The sequence below is a fragment of the Erinaceus europaeus genome, chromosome 11, assembly GCF_950295315.1.
Source record: "Erinaceus europaeus chromosome 11, mEriEur2.1, whole genome shotgun sequence".
Lineage (NCBI taxonomy): Eukaryota > Metazoa > Chordata > Mammalia > Eulipotyphla > Erinaceidae > Erinaceus > Erinaceus europaeus.
The window spans coordinates 64091022-64108311 of NC_080172.1; the positions used below are offsets into that span (position 1 = coordinate 64091022).

The following is a 17290-nucleotide window of genomic DNA, read 5'->3' on the forward strand; positions in this document are numbered from 1 at the left end:
TTCCATAGAAATTAAAATAAACCTACACACTTAGTCAAAGATTGAGCATCTAAATTTGCACCTGTTCTAGGCTCCTGTTCAAACCTTCTGTAACATTATATGAACCTTACTTAGCAAGGCTAATTGAAAAGTGTTTTCATTTAGGGTGGGGTAGACAGCACAATGGTTATGCAAAAGGACTCAGGCCTGAGGCTCCAAAGTCTCAGTTTCAATCCCCTGCACACCATAAATCAGTCCTGCTCAGTGCTCTGGTAAAAAAAACAACAAAAAACCAAAAACAAAAACAAAAACGGCGTAAAGATCTTGGTTCAAACCCCCAGCTCCCCACCTGCAGGGGCATCACTTCACAAGCAGTGAAGCTGGTCTGCAGGTGTCTTTCTTTCCCCCCCGTTTCCCCTCCCTCTCTCCAGTTCTCTGTCCTATCCAATAACAACATCAATAATAACTACAACAATAAAACAACAAAAGCAACAAAAGGGAATAAATATGTTTAAAAAAAGGTTTTCTTTTAAGTCAGTATTAATACTGATAGATGACTTGTTAAAAAATACCCACTGCAGATAAGCTGCAGGGCTTACATCACCTAAAAAGTCAAACAGGCAATATATTGCCAAGGAAATCAGTTTGAAAATGTATTTCTCTTTCCCCTTCCCTCTATCACAGCGCTACTCGACTCTGGCTTCTGGTGGTTTGGGGGACTGAACCTGAACTCTCTGAGCCTGAGGCATGAAAGTCTTGCATAACCAATATGCTCTATCTTTCCAGCCCCCACCTCCACCCCAGATAAATTTTTCATTCTGATAAAACCCTCATATCCCTACAATTATTTATAATGTGATCCACATCTAACCTAAATGTTTTATTTATTTTGAACAGAGACAGAAATAATTGAGGTGGAAGTTAGGAGGAGAGAGACCTGTGACAGTTTCAACTTTTATGAAGCTACCTTGCTGCAAGTGGGGACCCGGGGCTTGAACCTGAATCCTTGCAGACTATAATGTATGCTCTCAACCAGGTGCACCATCACCTGGCCCCTCCTAAAAAATTCTGATAAGCCTATTTCTCAAAAAGTATTTTATGTCTGACTTTAAAGTATATAGATTTACTTTTCAGTTATAGTAGTTTTTTAAAAAACTGTATTTATTCCTTTTTTTTTTTGCCCTTGTTTTATTGTTGTAGTTATTATTGTTGTCTGTCTTTGTTGTTGGATGGGACAAAGAGAAATGGAGAGAGGAGGGCAAGACAGAGAGGGGGAGAGAAAGATAGACACCTGCAGACCTACTTCACCACTTGTGAAGCAACTCCCCTGCAGGTGGGGAGAAAGGGGCTCAAACCGGGATCCTTACACCGGTCCTTGAGCTTTGCGTCACTCGCGCTTAACCAGCTGTGCTACTGCCCAACTCTGTTTTTTTTTTTAAAAAATATTTATTTATTCCCTTTTGTTGCCCTTGTTGTTCTACTGTTGTAATTATTACTGTTGCCGTCGTTGTTGGATAGGACAGAGAGAAATGGAGAGAGGAGGGGAAGACAGGAGCGAAAGATAGATACCTGCAGACCGGCTTCACCGCCTGTGAAGTGACTCCCCTGCTGGTGGGGAGCTACCGTTATGGTGTTTTTAAGGCTATATACAAATATTCTTATTTCGGTGGAAGGAAAATATGTTAATCACAGTTTGTTTTAAAAATGATGAATCATGAAATAAAGGAAGCCGTTCAAACAACCCAAACAAGTAATTCATCTCATATTTCAAGTTTCCTAATTATGGTATCCTGTCATTTGGTCTTGCTGAGCATGTAGAACCAAGAAGCTGAAGAGTCTATGTAATCAGAAGAGTAGAGTTTATTTTCAGAAACTAAACTCGAGGATAAGACTAGAATTACTTCCTCCTGCAAGTTATTACACTTGTGACTTCCTGTTTTATTTGGGCAGCTCATCATGACCATTTCAGGTAATAATACAGAAGTTAAAAAACCCCAACTTCCTTTTGACAAAGTCAGAAAAAACTTCAGCAGTTAGGTAAATGGCTGTTCTGACTAACTTTAGTAGAAATAGTTGCAAAAGAATCAGATAACATCATCACTAAATTCATCTCTGGCTTCACTGTTTTTAGAAAAGATAACAAAGAAAAAAGTAGCATGCTAAAATATATCTGGGGGCTGAGGAGCTAGCATGAGTAGAGCATCAGTGTTGCATGCCTGTGACCTCAAAGGTAAGAAATGAAGTTCAGTGCCTGGCACCATCAGAAGCAAGGGCTAAGCAATGCTGTGTCTCTCATAAAAAATAAATGATGTGCAAGGACTGGCTCAAGGATGCCAGATCAAGCCCCTGGCTCCCCACCTGCAGGTGAGTAGCTTCATAGGTGGTGAAGCAGGTCTGCAGGTGTCTATCTTTCTCTCCCCCTCTCTGTCTTCCTTCCTCCATCTATCCTATCTAACAATGACATAAATAACAATAATATAACTAAAACAACAAGGGCAACAAAAGGGAAAATAAATAAATATAAACAATTTAAAAATGATAATAATAATAATAAATCTAAAATATATTATGTATCATAAAATATGTCCTTAAAAATGCAATTGAAGTCAGATTAAAAAACTTATAAAGCTCCTTCAAGGAAGAAACAGTATAAATTACAGGCTGAAAAAAAGCTGACTAAAAAAATTTGTAGCAGTGCCTGATCATATCAAATCTTACTGGAAAAATACTTTTTCAACTGTTGAATTCAATTAGATAGAATCAAGCTTAGAAAGAAGACAAGACAGGTAAGAAACTGAAAAAAACTGATGTAAAGTCAAAGCATTTCTTTTTACGTATAGATCCAACAGATAGGTTCCATCTCTGTCTGAGAATAAGAATCTAACAAAATTTCAAATCATATGGATTTATTATATAAAAGACTTTTCTCTATCTTTCTATTCTTTCTGGTTAAAAAAAAAAAAAAAGAAAGAATGCCTGATAGAGTAAAGTTTTGGTCTATGGTGGTACAGGGGATTGAACTAGGGACTCATGCATAACCATTATGCTATCTACCCCCTGCCTTCTATCAGCCATTCTTAACCACAGTTATGAAGACATTTGAAATTAATCAAAAAACTGTTTACTAAATATAGAATTTATCTTTTTGGGGGTCTTTGCTGGGACTTCAGCACTCCAGGCAGCCTTTCTCAGATAGGAGATGGAAACATAAAGAGATGAAGTGAGAAAAGGTATGAGTACAGAAGTCTTTCCCAGTGCAGCAAGGCTGGGCTTGAACCTGGGTTGCATTATAGCAAACACGTACCTTTTGGGCTTGCCAGTCCTACTAACATTTTTTTTATAGTAAACTGATGTTATAAATTATGAATTTGTCTATGTTGTTATTAACTTTAATTAATAAAATCATGTGTGTGAATTCAGAAACAACTGGTACAGATATGCTGTTATAATATATGTATTTATTTTAAGTCAGAGCACTGCTCAGCTTTGGCTTATGCTTATGGTGGTGTGGGGGATTGAACCTGGGGCTTGGATCCTCCTCAGGCATGACAGTCTCTTTGCATAACCATTATGCTATCTACCCCCTGCCCTAAAATCAAGACTAATGGGGCTGGGTAGTAGTGGACCTGGCTGAGCACACATTATAATGTGCAAGACTTGGGTTCAAGCCCCTGGTCCCCACATGCAGGGATAATGTTTCGAGAGTGGTGAAGCAATGCTGCAGATATCTTTCTCCCTTTCTACATCCCCCCCTCTCGATTTCTGGCTGCATCTATCAAATAAATAAATATAACAAAAATTTTTTTAAAATCAAGATTATTAACATTACTGCTAATTTAAATATTGTCAATACCCAAAGACATATTAATTAGTACCCTGAAATGCGTATATATATGTGGATATATATACATGTAGGTTTTTAACCAAATTTAATTCAAAGGCATTATCACTCCCCATTAAAGACAAAAACCAGACAATGCTGAAAAATGCAGAGTTGTTTGGGCACATAAAACTGGCATGCCCTGGGAAAAGAAATGCAGCATGGGAATAGAAATGCTTATTTTTAGGTTTCCAAGATCAAGACAGTAAGACCAAGCTTTAGGGAGTAAAGAAGGGTGAGTACCAGGGAAAGACAGAAACAGGCTGGGGGTATGGATCCACATGCCAACACCTATGTCCAACAGAGAAGCAATTACAGAAGCCAGAAGTCCCACCTTCTGCACCCCATAAAGAATTTTGGTCCATACTCTCAGAGGAGTAAGTATATGTTAGGGGAAGATGACCAGAGGGTTCTGAACACCAATTCCATCAGGACCTGGAGAGAGAATTCCATCAGGATCCGGAGAGAGAAGAGGAAAAAAAGACACTCAAGAAGTAGTGGGTGTGACTTAGAAAGGAAGCGGAGGCAAGACCATAGAACAAGATGGGCATATCTATACAAATGTAGATAGTTATAGAAATAAAAGTCAACCCATATCTGTGATCTTGGGAGAACTAATGCAGTTTCCACCGGAGGGAATGGGGACACAGAACCCTGGTGGTGCGAAGGGTGTGGAATTAACCCCCTGTTCTCTTATAATTTTGTAAATCAATATTAAATCACTAATAAAAAACTTCTTTAAAAAGGAAGGGTGTGGTGGGGGTGGGAGGGGGTGGCGGGGAAATGGAGACTAGGCGCCAGAAGATCTGCAGGCTATGGGGAGTAATGAGCAAGTTTCAACACCCTTCTATGACATTTGCAGTCAGTATATTTTATCACAAAGACTTGCTCTGTTCTGTGAATCTGACTAGAATCACTAGATTCTGAGATAAAAGTAGTCTTTAGTCCTTGGGGACTAGACCAAGATTCCAGGATTAGGCTTACCTCTGCCATCCTAATCATATGATCTCTCCCCAAAACAATAACACTCAGGAGACCAACTCTTATGGTTATGCAAAAAGACTTATGTAGGAGGCTCTTGAGGTCCCAGGTTCAATCACCAACACCACCAAAAGCCAGAGCTGAGCAGTACTCTGATAAAAACAAATATTAACACCACCAGGCAGGGGTCAGCAAGACAGTTGGCTCAGACAGTATGCTTACTTTGTCAAGAACATGGACATTGTTGGGGGCGCTGGGGCAGGCAGAAATGAGAGAAGCTTTGAGCTATATTATCCTTTCTTCTGTTTTTGACTTTAAGTCTGAAAAAGCTGGTCTGCAACAGTGAAATCCCAATGACAAAAATACCAACACAACAACAAAAAAACATGGGGGGGGTGCACACAGCAGTGCCGGACTGCCATGCATGAGAATCCCTAACATCATATATGCCAGAGTGACACTGATTTTCTCTCATGTTAATAAGTAAACTCTGGTGTTTTTTTTTTTTTTTGGGGGGGTTAGACATTTACAAAACACTTGAGGGTGCCATAGCAGGAGCTGAGTGATGCTGTGGTCGAAACACACATATAAATTACACACTAACAAAATCAACTGTAATCAAAGTAGAGCACCCACGAAGCCAGTGTGCTTTGTCCAGATTTGAATGTGTTATCACTAAGTTTAAGAATATATACCTTTCTAGAGATTGTTTTTTTAAATATATATTTGTTTATTTACTTTCCGTTTTGTTGCCCTTGTTGTTTTTCATTATTGGTGTAGTTATTGATGTTGTTGCTGTTGGATAGGACAGAGAGAAATGGAGAGAGGAGGGGAAGACAGAGATGGGGAGAGAAAGACAGACACCTGCAGACCTGCTTCACCGCCTGTGAAGTGACTCCCCCTGCAGGTGAGGAGCCGGGGACTGGAACGGGGATCCTTAACGCTGCTCCTTGTGCTTTGTGCCTAGTGCGCTTAACCCGCTGTGCTACCGCCCGACCCCCTGTATATATATATATATATATCTCCATCCTCTGGTTAAATGTGGTTTGCCAGCCAAACAAACAAACAAAAACCCCAACTGAACACTGTATATTGGTAAGACAGACAGAAATGCAAGAGAAAGCATAAGAAACCACAGCACCTAAGCTTCCTCCAACACGGTGGGGGCCAGGCTCGAACCTAGGTCACACACATGGTAAAAGCAGCGCACTATCCAAGTGAGCAATTCCGCCAGTCTTCTAACTTTCCCCCTCTCCGAGTTTAAGAGTGTAAGAAGCAGCAAGAGAGGGAGTCACTGCAAGAGCTGTATGTACAGACACACAATCAAGGGTGTGTCTATGAAGAAAGTGTTCACCTTCTGAAGGAAAGGCCCTGAGACTTACACATCTATTACTGCGAACTGTTCAGCCAGCGAACAGAACAGTGCGTGAGCAAAGGGGTGGATGTGGAGAGTAGGCAGGCAACACATGGGACCTCTCCCTCTCGAGTAGTGACAGCAAAATCACTTCCTGAGGAAGGAGGAGCAAAGGGGAAGTTAAGAAGCCATCCTGACCAGGAAGTGACTCGCCCTAAACTAGCCTCAATTTTACCTAAAAATGGGTGGCTGTGGCGGGGTGGAGGCGAGACCCCAACAGCTAAAAGCGGTAAACCGACTGCTTTTTGATAACCGTCGCGACATCACTATCAACCCCTTCTTAGTAACAGATGCGAGCCCACAGTCACGATCCAATAAAGCAAAGTCGCTCCTTTCGCAGGAGAGCCACAGGGCTACGCCTCCGGTCCGGGAAGAGAAAAGAGAGTTGAGGAATGGGGAACTGGAGCCACCGTGAGGCGGAGGAAAGCCCCTCAAGAGGGAAGTGTCCCGACTGCGGAAGCGTAAGCCAGCGAGGGCCAAGAAGCTCTTTCTCCCGGGGGACGCCGCCAGGCTTCCCACCGCAGCTGGATCGGGCCCCTGTTCCCCGTAGCAGGAGGAGGGAGGAGAATGAGGCGGACCCCTTACCTTCTCCTCATCCGACACCCGATCCTCGAAGTCGGCCATCTTGGGCTGCTCTGGTCCAGCCCGGCCCCGGCGCGAGGCAGGCCGGGAAGGAAGCTGAGTGATGGAATCGCCGCGGGGGCCGTCGGAAGGACCCGCCCGGAAGCGCCGACGAAGAGGGCGCCATGTCAGTTACGGGCGGGGTGGGGAGGACTCGGAGCGCCGACGCCCCCCAGCAAGCTGATTTTGCCTTAAGCGATTCTAAGTCTGTTCTCTTGCTGAGCTGCCCCTCCCATCCAGGGATTGAGAAACTGGACCGTGCCGCGACTCTTCTGGGCGCCTGAGCTTCGTCCGCCTAAATAGTTGCTACTCGTGTACGTTTTCCCGGCAGCATGGCAGCCGAGCCCAGGGAACTAAGCGCTCGACCCTTGGGAAGACGCGTGGCTCTTCCTGTCCCAGGAATGGGGTGAAAGACAACCCTCCTGTGGAAGTGAAAACGCTTCATTCCCGGGTCACATCTTAGTCCAGTTCTTCCAGAAATGGGTGCCGCTACCCGCCCCTCCCCGCCCTTCAGAAGAATAGGAATCCCCCGTCCTGGGACGCTCGTCCACCTTCCAAATCTCGGTGCCAGGTCGCCGGGACAGTCAGTCTTTGCAGAGGCCCTTCGGTCCGCCACTATCCCAGGATTCCCGACTCCCGGCTTCCTGCCCTTCTACCCTCCCAACTCCCGGCGCCTGCGAGAGCGGCAAGATGGCGGACAGTGACGGCTTGGGCGAAGCAGCGACCGCTGCGGCTTCTGCACCTGCCACGGGCCTGAGCCCGCCGCGGGGCTGGAGGGAGCGGCTGCGGGCCGGCCTGGCGGGGACTGGTGCCTCGCTGTGGTTCGTGGCGGGGCTGGGACTGCTTTACGCTCTGAGGGTCCCTTTGAGGCTGTGTGAAAATTTGGCAGCGGGTGAGAGGCCTAGACCTCCCCGGGGCCGGGCGGGGTGCCTGGAGGGCTGCTGGGGGCAAGGACCAAACGGTCGACATTCTCCGCAGTCACTGGAGGGCTGCAGGGAAGCAGTCCGCGTTGCGCGTCCTAGTGGGCTCCTTCCTCTACGCCGGGGCTGTCACTCCGCAGCTGATTGTCAAACGTGAGCTGCACGATCGGCCCCTCCCTTCCGTCCGGGTTTGCCCGCCGAAAAGCCACCTGACAGCTGTAAGCTTCAGGCTGGCAGAACAGATGAGAGCCTTTTCAGGCTCGGATGCGGAGTATATATGCACCAGCACGATTGGTTGACTCCATTGAGGATCCCTGAGAGGATCCTCACACCTTGTATTCATAAGTCTCAAACAATAAAAGGGAAAGGAAGAGCCAAGGGTTTGACCAACCATTCTAGCTCTGGTTTGAAAGTAGTAATGTCAAGAGAAATGGTTGTAGTTGTTTGTTTTTTTTTCCAAAGAAATATTTTTTGTGACTTTTTTTTTTATTTTTAAGGCTATGTCCTGACGAATGAAGTGGAACAACAGAAAGTAAAGAGAAAGAGCCACAAACCTTAGTGGGTTTTTTCTTTAGTTATGTCAACATTTTTTGAGAGCTTGCTATTTTGCCTGGGTTGAATAGAGTCGTGACTATCCCTCATGAATTCTTCAAATATCTCCTCTAGCCCAAGTGTCTTTTACCATGCTACTAGGATATTTCGATTCAAGTTTGAAACCACAACCTTAGAACAAGACTGAAGTATTTCTATTAAGTGACAGTCAGTACCATAGCTAATTTTTCAGTAACAAAAGGAGACAAAATGTTTTCTTTGTTGTTTACTTGCTTGTTTTGCATGTTTTTACTTAATTTTAAAAATTTATTTATTTACTATTGAGTAGAAACAGAAATTGAGAAGGGTAGGGGGAGGTAGAGAGGGAAAGAGACACCTGCATTACTGTTTTCGCCACTAGTGAAGCTTTCTCCCTGCTTGACCTGGGTTCCTGTGCACAGTAATGTGTACACTAGAACAGGTGTGCCACCTCCTGGCCCCTTTAATTTTTTTCCATTTATTTATTTATTTTAGCAGACCACTTCTCAGCTCTGGTTTATGGTAGTTATGGTTTCTGGAGATTGAATTTGGGACCTTTGATGTCTTAGGCATGAAAGTCTTTTGAATAACCATTATGTTATCTCTAAAGTTTGATATTTATTTCTTAGTTTTATAAAGTTTCCCTGTCTACTTCATGAGGTAACATGAAAGACTGTGATATAACCTTCTGAAATATTTGGATTTTTTTAGAACATAAGGAACTGTTATGTAAATTCAGGTATAACAGTGAAACAAGCTAAATAAATTGGCCATCTCACATTGAAAGAGCTAATTTAGTGTTTCTTTAACAAGTTAATGAAGTGTTTACTAATGTTCTATGTGCTCAAAGAAATATTCCTGAGGTTATTTTTCTACATGTAAACTAAATATGTCATTTAGATGGTAGTAGTTAACAATAGTTGACTATTACGGATTATTTATTTATTTATTTATTTTTGCAGCACTAGGATCTCATGCATGAGTGATTTTACTTCTCCAAGGCTGACTTTTTCTCTTTGATTAATTTTGCTTCCAGAGAGAGAGATGCCAGAGCACTAGAGCTTCCTCCTGTCCCCTTTCCTCCCATGTGATGTTGGGGTTTTAACCCCAGGGTCACGCCCTTCTGGCCCCTATTATGGATGTTTCTTTATAAAATCCAAACTGTTTATGAGACAATTATGTAGGGTTTTTTGTTGTTGTTGTTTCATTTCATTTCATTTATTTATTTATTTATTTTTATCAGAGCACTATTCAGCTCTGGCTTATGGTGGTGCGGACGATTGGACCTGGGACTTCAGAGCCTCAGGCATGAGAGTCTCCACATAACCATTATGCTATCTACCCTCCGCCCTTTATTTTTTTATTGGACAGAACAGAGAGAAATTGAGAGAGGAGGCGGAGATAGAGAAAGAGAAGATACCTGTAGACCTGCTTCACAACTTGTTAAGCATCCCCCCTGCTGGTGGGGAGCCGGGTGGGGGTGGGGGGATGTGGGTAGCTCGGACCTGGACCCTTGCACTTAGTACTATGTGCACTTAACCCTGTGCACCACTGTCTGCCCCCTTTGTTTTGTTTTTCTTCCTCCATCAGTCACCAGTGCTTTACCGCTCCAGATAACTTTTTCAGATAGAAAAGGAGAAACAGAGATGGAGAGAAGGAGTTGGGGGATTCTGAGGGAGGGACTCCATAGCAAGGAGGCTTCCTCCAGTGCTGTGGAGGTTGGCTTGAACTTGGGTCAGGTTTATGCAAAGCAGTCAGTCACCTTCCCAGGTGAGCTGTCTCCATGGACTGAGACAATTACTTCAAATGAAGAGTATGGTCCAAGATTTCTGTGATTTAGGTCCAGAAGCATTTAAGTTTGTTGGTCTTCCTTTTGAATCTTTTTTTTTTTAATTTTTAATATTTTCCCTTTTGTTGCCTTGTTTTTCATTATTGTAGTTATTGTTGTTGTTACTGATGTCGTCGCTGTTAGATAGGACAGAGAGAAATGGAGAGAGGAGGGGAGGGGAAGACGGGGAGAGAAAGATAGACACCTGTAGACCTGTCTCACTGCTTGTGAAGCGATTCCCCTGCACGTGGGGAACCTGGGGCTCGAACCAGAATCCTTACCCCCTTGTGCTTTGCGTGGCCTGCTGCTACCGCCTGACTCCCTGGATCTATTTTTGCTGCTTTAGCTGATTTATCAAATACACTGTTTCTTCCCCAATAATTTGAAACACCGGTTTGTAGCTCACCAAAGTTAAAGAGTGGGCTTTAAACCTTATTTGTAAGTGGATGTTTGTTTAGCTTTTCCTTCTATACTTGCAAGAGTTCATATCTAAATCTGACTTATGAATTATTGATTCTTTTCTCAAAAACAAGCTAAATCTTAAGTGTAAAGCCCTACATTTATTTGTGAAAGAATTTTTTAAAGATAGGATACAATGAAAATTTAAAATTGTTTTGTAAACATAACAGTGTTCTCTAATGAATCTCCCACTGGATATTAATACTACTTACTGTTTGTAATAGAAGTGCTTTGTATTTACAGTTTTCAAAACTTTTATTTTTGTTTTCCTTCTGGCAGTGACACTATTTTTAAATTCATTGACGCCCAAATTCTATGTGGCACTTACAGGGACATCTTCTTTGATATCAGGACTAATATTTGTAAGTAGTTTCTGCTTTATTCATCCCTTTGTTATTTATCTGAAGATAAAATCTGTTTATATGGTTACAGTAATTATAACTGTTTAGAGTTCAGCATTCTCAAAATGTATTATTCATCACTTGAAAAGATGCCGCATCTCCATTTCAATGTTCAGAGATTGGCAGTATTCATTTTGTATTTAAAAGACTTGATAGTATTCTGTAGAGTCCAAGGTCTGGAAGGAAGTTTGCAAACTAAATATCTACAGGGCCCAAGTTAGTATTACAAATGAATAAAACTGGCAGTGTAGGAATTAATTCTTTTTTTTTCCTCCAGGGTTATCACTGTTGGTACCTACACTACGAATCCATTGCGTCTGGAGGCCATTTTTTTCATTTTGTTGCCCTTGTTTATTGTTGTTGTTATTATTGTTGTTATTACTGTTTTGTTGTTATTACTGTGTTGTTGCACAGAGAGAAATTGAGAGAGGAGGGGAAGACGGGGAGACAGAGAGGGGAAGAAAAAGATAGACACCTGCAGACCAGCTCACTGCCTGTGAAGTGACCCCCTCTCCCCCACAGGTGGGGGGTGCGGGCTCAAACCGGATCCTTAGGCTGGTCCTTGCACTTTGCACCATGTGCACTTAACCCACTGCACTACTGCCCGGCCCCCAGGAATTAATTCTTACTGAATTTGAGTACCAGATAATCTAAACAGTGCATGCTAAAAGGGATTAAAGCTAATTGTTGCCTTGTAGACATCTATACTCCCCCAATATTTTAATGTTTGCAACATTAGGCAGACTGAAAATTTATCTGTATTTCAAATTCAGCATGTGATTTTTCTGTTAACTAGAGTTAATTTTTTTTTTTTAATAATTTCTTTCGTGTTACTAGGGCTCAAGTAGACATGATTTGTGATCCCATTGAGGCCAGATTTTCCAGTTTTTATATTTCAGGGGTGTGTGTGTGTGTGTACAGAGAGGGAAAGACACACCCAAAACTACTATACTAAAATTTCCCCCAGTACCATGGTGCTCCTCTGTGTGGTGCTGGTGCTTGAAACCTTAGACCTCCAGTATAATAAGTTGAGTGCTCTTTCTAGTGAGCTTAATTCCTGCGCTTTCTCTTGCATAATTTTTTCAAATATATATATTTTTAATTAAAGAGAGAGGGAGAGAGAACTAGAGCATCACTCTGCCACATGTCAGGATTGAAGTGGCATCTTGTGCTTGAGAGTCCATTTCCTTATCCATTGTACCACCCCCTGGCCACATCTAGAGAGAGTGTTTTAATCCACAGTTCTAGAACCAGGCCAATTATCACTTTAGTTGTATGATTTCTGGTCAGTTAGTTACATTTTCTTCAATTTACTTATTTGTAAACTGGGGATAACAATAACAGCAGCTTCATAGAATTGTGAAGATTATTCAAACCCCGGCTCCCCACCTGCAGGGGAGTCCCTTCACAGGTGGTGAAGCAGGTCTGCAGGTGTCTATCTTTCTCTCCTCCTCTCTGTCTTCCCCTCCTCTCTCCATTTCTCTCTGTCCTATCCAACAACGACGACAACAACAATAATAACTACAACAATAAAACAACAAGGGCAACAAAAGGGAATAAATAAATAAAAATAAAATATTTTAAAAAAAAGAATTGTGAAGATTAAATGAGATAATTCATATAAGAGCTTGAAGTATCTCTAATTCAGACTAAACACTTAGTGAATTTGAGCAATCATTATCCTGAGAAGTCCCACAATAACTAACTGTATTAAACATTTCAAAGAGATTTCACTTTCATGAGAGAACAAGAGAGATGAGAGAGAGAGAGAGAGAGGGAGAAAGTGAAATAAAGAGAAGGAAGAGGAGAGGAGAGAGAAGAGACCAACCAGAGCACTGCTCTTCTATGGCATGCTCTGTGCCACAGATTAAACCTGAGACCTCAGCCATGCAAGTTCTATGAAAACCTATTTAATTTTAACTCAGTCCTTCCTTATTTGACCAAACTACTGTTTTTTTTTATTTTAAAAAGTTTTTTTAATTGTATATTCTCTAATCTCTAACACACCTAAAACTTGAGTGTTTCATACTATAAATTTAGAAAAGACTGCTATCAATAAAAATCTTAGGAATATTAAGGCTTGCATGGGCAATGATTTTTTTTTTCCTATACTTTTTCTCATCTCTAGGTGGTGCCCTCCAGCTGTAGTAGAAATAATGGCATTTGTGTTGGATATATATATATATTTTTTTAAAGATTTATTTGATAAGGTAAAGACAAAGACAGACGAACACATTGCTCAGCTTTAGTATATGGTGGCACTAGAGACTGAACTGAGATATCTGGAATCTCAGACATGCAAATCTGGTGCATTACCATTGTACCAAATCCCCAGCCCTGTTTTTGTTTTGTATTGTTCTATTTTTTGTTTGTTTTGTTTTTTAATTTAATCGAGAAAAATGTTGTTTTACAAGATGGTTGTTGTCTTGGGTACACATCTTCTTAAAATATGTCCTAGCCTACCTTTCTTCCTACCAATGTCTCCTTTCCCTCCAGTGCAGGAAATTATGTCTTACAGATCCCTTCTCCTTGGGGCCGGGTGGTGGCGCACTTGATTGAGTTCATTGGTCCCCACCTCCAGGGTGTCTCTCTCCCTATCTTGCATTCCCTGTCAACTTCTGGTTTTCTCTATCCAATGAGTAAATAAAGATAATTTAAAAAATTTTAAAAAGAGAGACCCTCTCTCTTCTTCCCCATTAGTGACTCTAGACTTCAGATGTAGATCAAGGATTTATATATTTTACTCTGTTTCCTTGCTTTGTTTCCTAAATCCCACATGAGTGAGATCATTGGATATTTGTCTTTCTTCTCCGTACTTTTTTATTTAACATGATCCTCCATCCAAGTTGTAGCAAAAGGTAATATTTCATCTTAAAGTTGAATAGAATTCTATTTTTATTTTTATTTTTGCTTCCAGGGTTATTACTGGGAATCAGTGCCTGCACTACAAATCCACTGCTCCTGGAGACTATTTTTTCCCTTTTGTTACCCTTGTTGTTTATTGTTGTTGTTGTTGTTATTCTTGTTGTTATTGCTGTCGTTGTTGTTGATAGGAAAGAGAGAAATCAGGAGAGGAGGGGAAGATAGAGAAGGGGAGAGAAAGATAGACACCTGCAGACCTGCTTCACTGCCTGTGAAGTGACTCCCTTTGCAGGTGGGGAGTTGGGGGCTTGAACTGGAATCCTTACGCCGGTCCTTGTACTTCATGCCATGTGTGCTTAACCTGCTGTGCTACCGCCCTACTCCCTATTTATTTAGTTTTAAGAAATATCTGATGGGAGTATGGATTGACTTGTCAATGCCCATGTTAAGCGGGGAAGCAATTACAGAAGCCAGACCTTTCACCTTCTGCCCCCATAATGACCCTAGGACCATACTCCCAGATGGTTAAAGAATAGGAAAGTTGTCAGGGGAGGGGTTAGGGTCTGGAGTTCTGATGGTGGGAATTGTCTGGAGTTGTACCCCTCTTATCCTATGGTTTTTGTCAGTGTTTCCTTTTTATAAATAAAAGAGAGAGAGAGAGAGAGAAAGAAAGAAATATCCGGGGGTCGGGTGGTAACGCAGCTGGTTAAGGGCACATGGTGCAAAGCACAAGGACCGAGGTAAAGATCCGGGTTCGAGCCCCAGCACCCCGCCTGCAGGGAGGGGGTTGCTTCACAAGTGGTGAAGCAGGTCTGCAGGTGTCTCTCTTTCTCTCCCCCTGTCTTCCCCTCCTCTCCTGATTTCTCTCTGTCCTATCCAACTACAGTAACAGGAATGACAACAATAATAATGACAACAAGGGTAACAACAAAGGCAACGAAATGGGAAAAATGGCTTCCAGGATCAGTGGATTCATAATGCAGGCACTGAACCCCAGCAATAACCCTGAAGGCAAAAGAAAAGAAAAGAAATATCCATATGTTTTCCACAAGAGCCATTACAGTTTACATCCCATTGATAGTATGTATATAAGGGTCCCTTTTCCCACCACTTCCTCACAAGTATTTATTTCTGACCTTTTTAAATTAAGCCATTTTCTTTTCTTTTTATTTTTTATTTACAAAAAGGAAACATTGGGAGTCAGGCGGCAGCGCGTTAAGTGCACGTGGCACAAAGCGCAAGGACGGACATAAGGATCCTGGTTACATGCCCCGACTCCCCACCTGCAGGGGAGTCGCTTCACAAGTGGTGCAGGTCTGCAGGTGTCTCTCTCTCCCCCTCTCTGTCTTCCCCACCTTTCTCTATTTCTCTCTGTCCTGTCCAACAACAACAACATCAATAACAACAACAATAAGAACTACAGCAATAAAACAACAAGGGCAACCAAAGGGAATAAATAAATATTTAAAAAAAGGAAACATTGACTAAACCATAGGATAAGAGGGTTACAACTCCATACAGTTTCCACCACCAGAACTCTATCTCCTCCCCTCCCCTGATAGCTTTCCTGTTCTTTAACCCTCTGGGACTATGGACCCAAGGTCATTGTGGGATGCAAAAGTGAAAGGTCTGGCTCCTGTAATTGCTTCACTGCTGAACATGGGTGTTGACAGGTTGGTCCATACTCCCAGCCTGCCTCTCTCTTTCCCCAGTGGGGAAGGGCTCTGGGGAAGCAGAACTCCAGGACACATTAGTGTCTGTCCAGGGAAGTCTGGTTGGCATCATGCTAGCATCTGGAACCTGGTGGCTGAAAAGAGAGTTAACATACAAAGCCAGACTAATTGTTGACCAATCATGGACCCAAAGGCTGGAATATTGCAGATGAAGTGTTGGGGGGTACTCCATTTTGTAGATAGTTAGGCATATTTTAGTTATATTCCAAAGGGCCTGTGGCTATACTAGTTTTTTTTTTCTTTTTCTTTTTTCCCCTGAGAAATTAGGCCATTTTCATAGATATGAGGTAGTGCCTAAATATTATCTTGATTTTCATTTTTCTGGTAATAAGTAATGAGTAACTTTTTTTTTTTCATATGCTGTTGGCCATCTGTAGGTCTTCTTTGGTGAAATTTCTTTTCAGTTCTTCAGTCTTTTGATGGCGTCATTTGTGATTTTTTTTTTTTTTTTTTTAGTAATAACTAATACCCAAACTTTTAAATTTATATTTTGGGCAGGTTGGCTTTTTTTTTTTTTTTTTTTGCCTCCTGGGTTATCACTGGGGTTTGGTGCCTGCACTACAAATCTGCTGCTTCTGGAGGCCATTTTTCCCATTTTGTTGCCCTTGTTTTTTTATCGTTGTTGTTGTCACTGCTGTTGGATAGGACAGAGAGAAATCCAAAGAGGAGGGGAAGACAGAGATGGGGAGAGAGAGACACACCTGCAGACCTGCTTCACCACTTGTGAAGCGACTCCCCTGCAGGCGGGAGCCGGTGGATAGAACCAGGATCCTTACAGGGGTCCTTGTGCTCTGCACCACGTGCACTTAACCCATTGCGCTACTGCCCCACCTCCTCACACTTTTTTTTTATGTGATATGCAAGACAATAATGGGCTTATTCTCTGATTTACAGAAAATATTCATGTCTGGGGGAATAGCTTAACTGGTAGAGGGCGGTTCTCGTATGCTTGAAGTTCAAAGTTAATTATTTTTAAAATTTTTTTATATGTACTTTCATCTCTAAAGTCAGTTATTGTGAGGGTTAAATAACAATGCATTTAGTGTACCTCCAAAATGTATGATAGGTAGCAACAGTTATCATTGCTCATTTGTATTAAATTTTTTACTTAAAAGTTGAAAAGACTGACATTATGTTCATTCATAAAATGTTTCCTACATTTCACAGAATGAAGAGCAGTTTATCATTGTTGCCCTGACTATATTCAAAATAAACTTTTAATTTTGTCATATGAATAATTTATATGACTTATTCTGATTGTTTTTAAAGTATCATTCCATTTTATTTATTTTAAGATTTTATTAATGAGAAGGATAGGAGGAGAGAGAGAAGGAACCAGATATCACCCTGGTACATGTGCTGCCTGGGATTGAACTCTGGACCTTCTGCTTCAGAGTCCAATGCTTTATCTACTGTGTCATCTCCCAGACCACGTATCCTTCCATTTTTTAGCAAAACACACAGTAGAAATCAAATGATGGCTATATTTGGTCATGAATAATTCCTTTTTTGGGGTTATTTTTCCACTTTATTGGATAGGATAGAGAGAAATTGAGAGGGAAGTGGGAGATAGGGAAAGAGAAAGACAAGACACCTGCAGACCTACTTCGCTGCTTTTGTGAAGCTTCCCCCTTGCAGGTGG

At 41.8% G+C, this 17290-nt stretch overlaps 2 protein-coding genes across 11 annotated transcripts in view; one reads left to right on the forward strand and one right to left on the reverse strand.

The window, feature by feature from the left end:
- Positions 1–6971, reverse strand: part of CAPZA1 (capping actin protein of muscle Z-line subunit alpha 1) — a 50739-nt gene extending 43768 nt beyond the window's left edge. For all 3 annotated transcript variants that reach the window (XM_060201879.1, XM_060201878.1, XM_060201877.1), the window contains exon 1: positions 6840–6971. In XM_060201879.1, coding sequence (XP_060057862.1) covers positions 6840–6878 — 39 coding nt within the window. In that variant the 5' untranslated portion in view covers positions 6879–6971. The remainder of the gene's footprint in view (positions 1–6839) is intronic.
- A 79-nt stretch (positions 6972–7050) lies between these two features.
- ST7L (suppression of tumorigenicity 7 like) overlaps positions 7051–17290 on the forward strand; it is a 113008-nt gene continuing 102768 nt past the window's right edge. For 5 of the 8 annotated variants that reach the window (XM_060201871.1, XM_060201873.1, XM_060201872.1 and 2 more), the window contains exons 1-2: positions 7334–7767; positions 10932–11014. In XM_060201871.1, the coding sequence (XP_060057854.1) occupies positions 7566–7767; positions 10932–11014 (285 nt within the window). In that variant the 5' untranslated portion in view covers positions 7334–7565. Of the gene's footprint in view, positions 7190–7333; positions 7768–10931; positions 11015–17290 lie in introns of those variants that run through there. The other 3 variants (XM_060201875.1, XM_060201876.1, XM_060201874.1) reach the window with 3 other exon arrangements.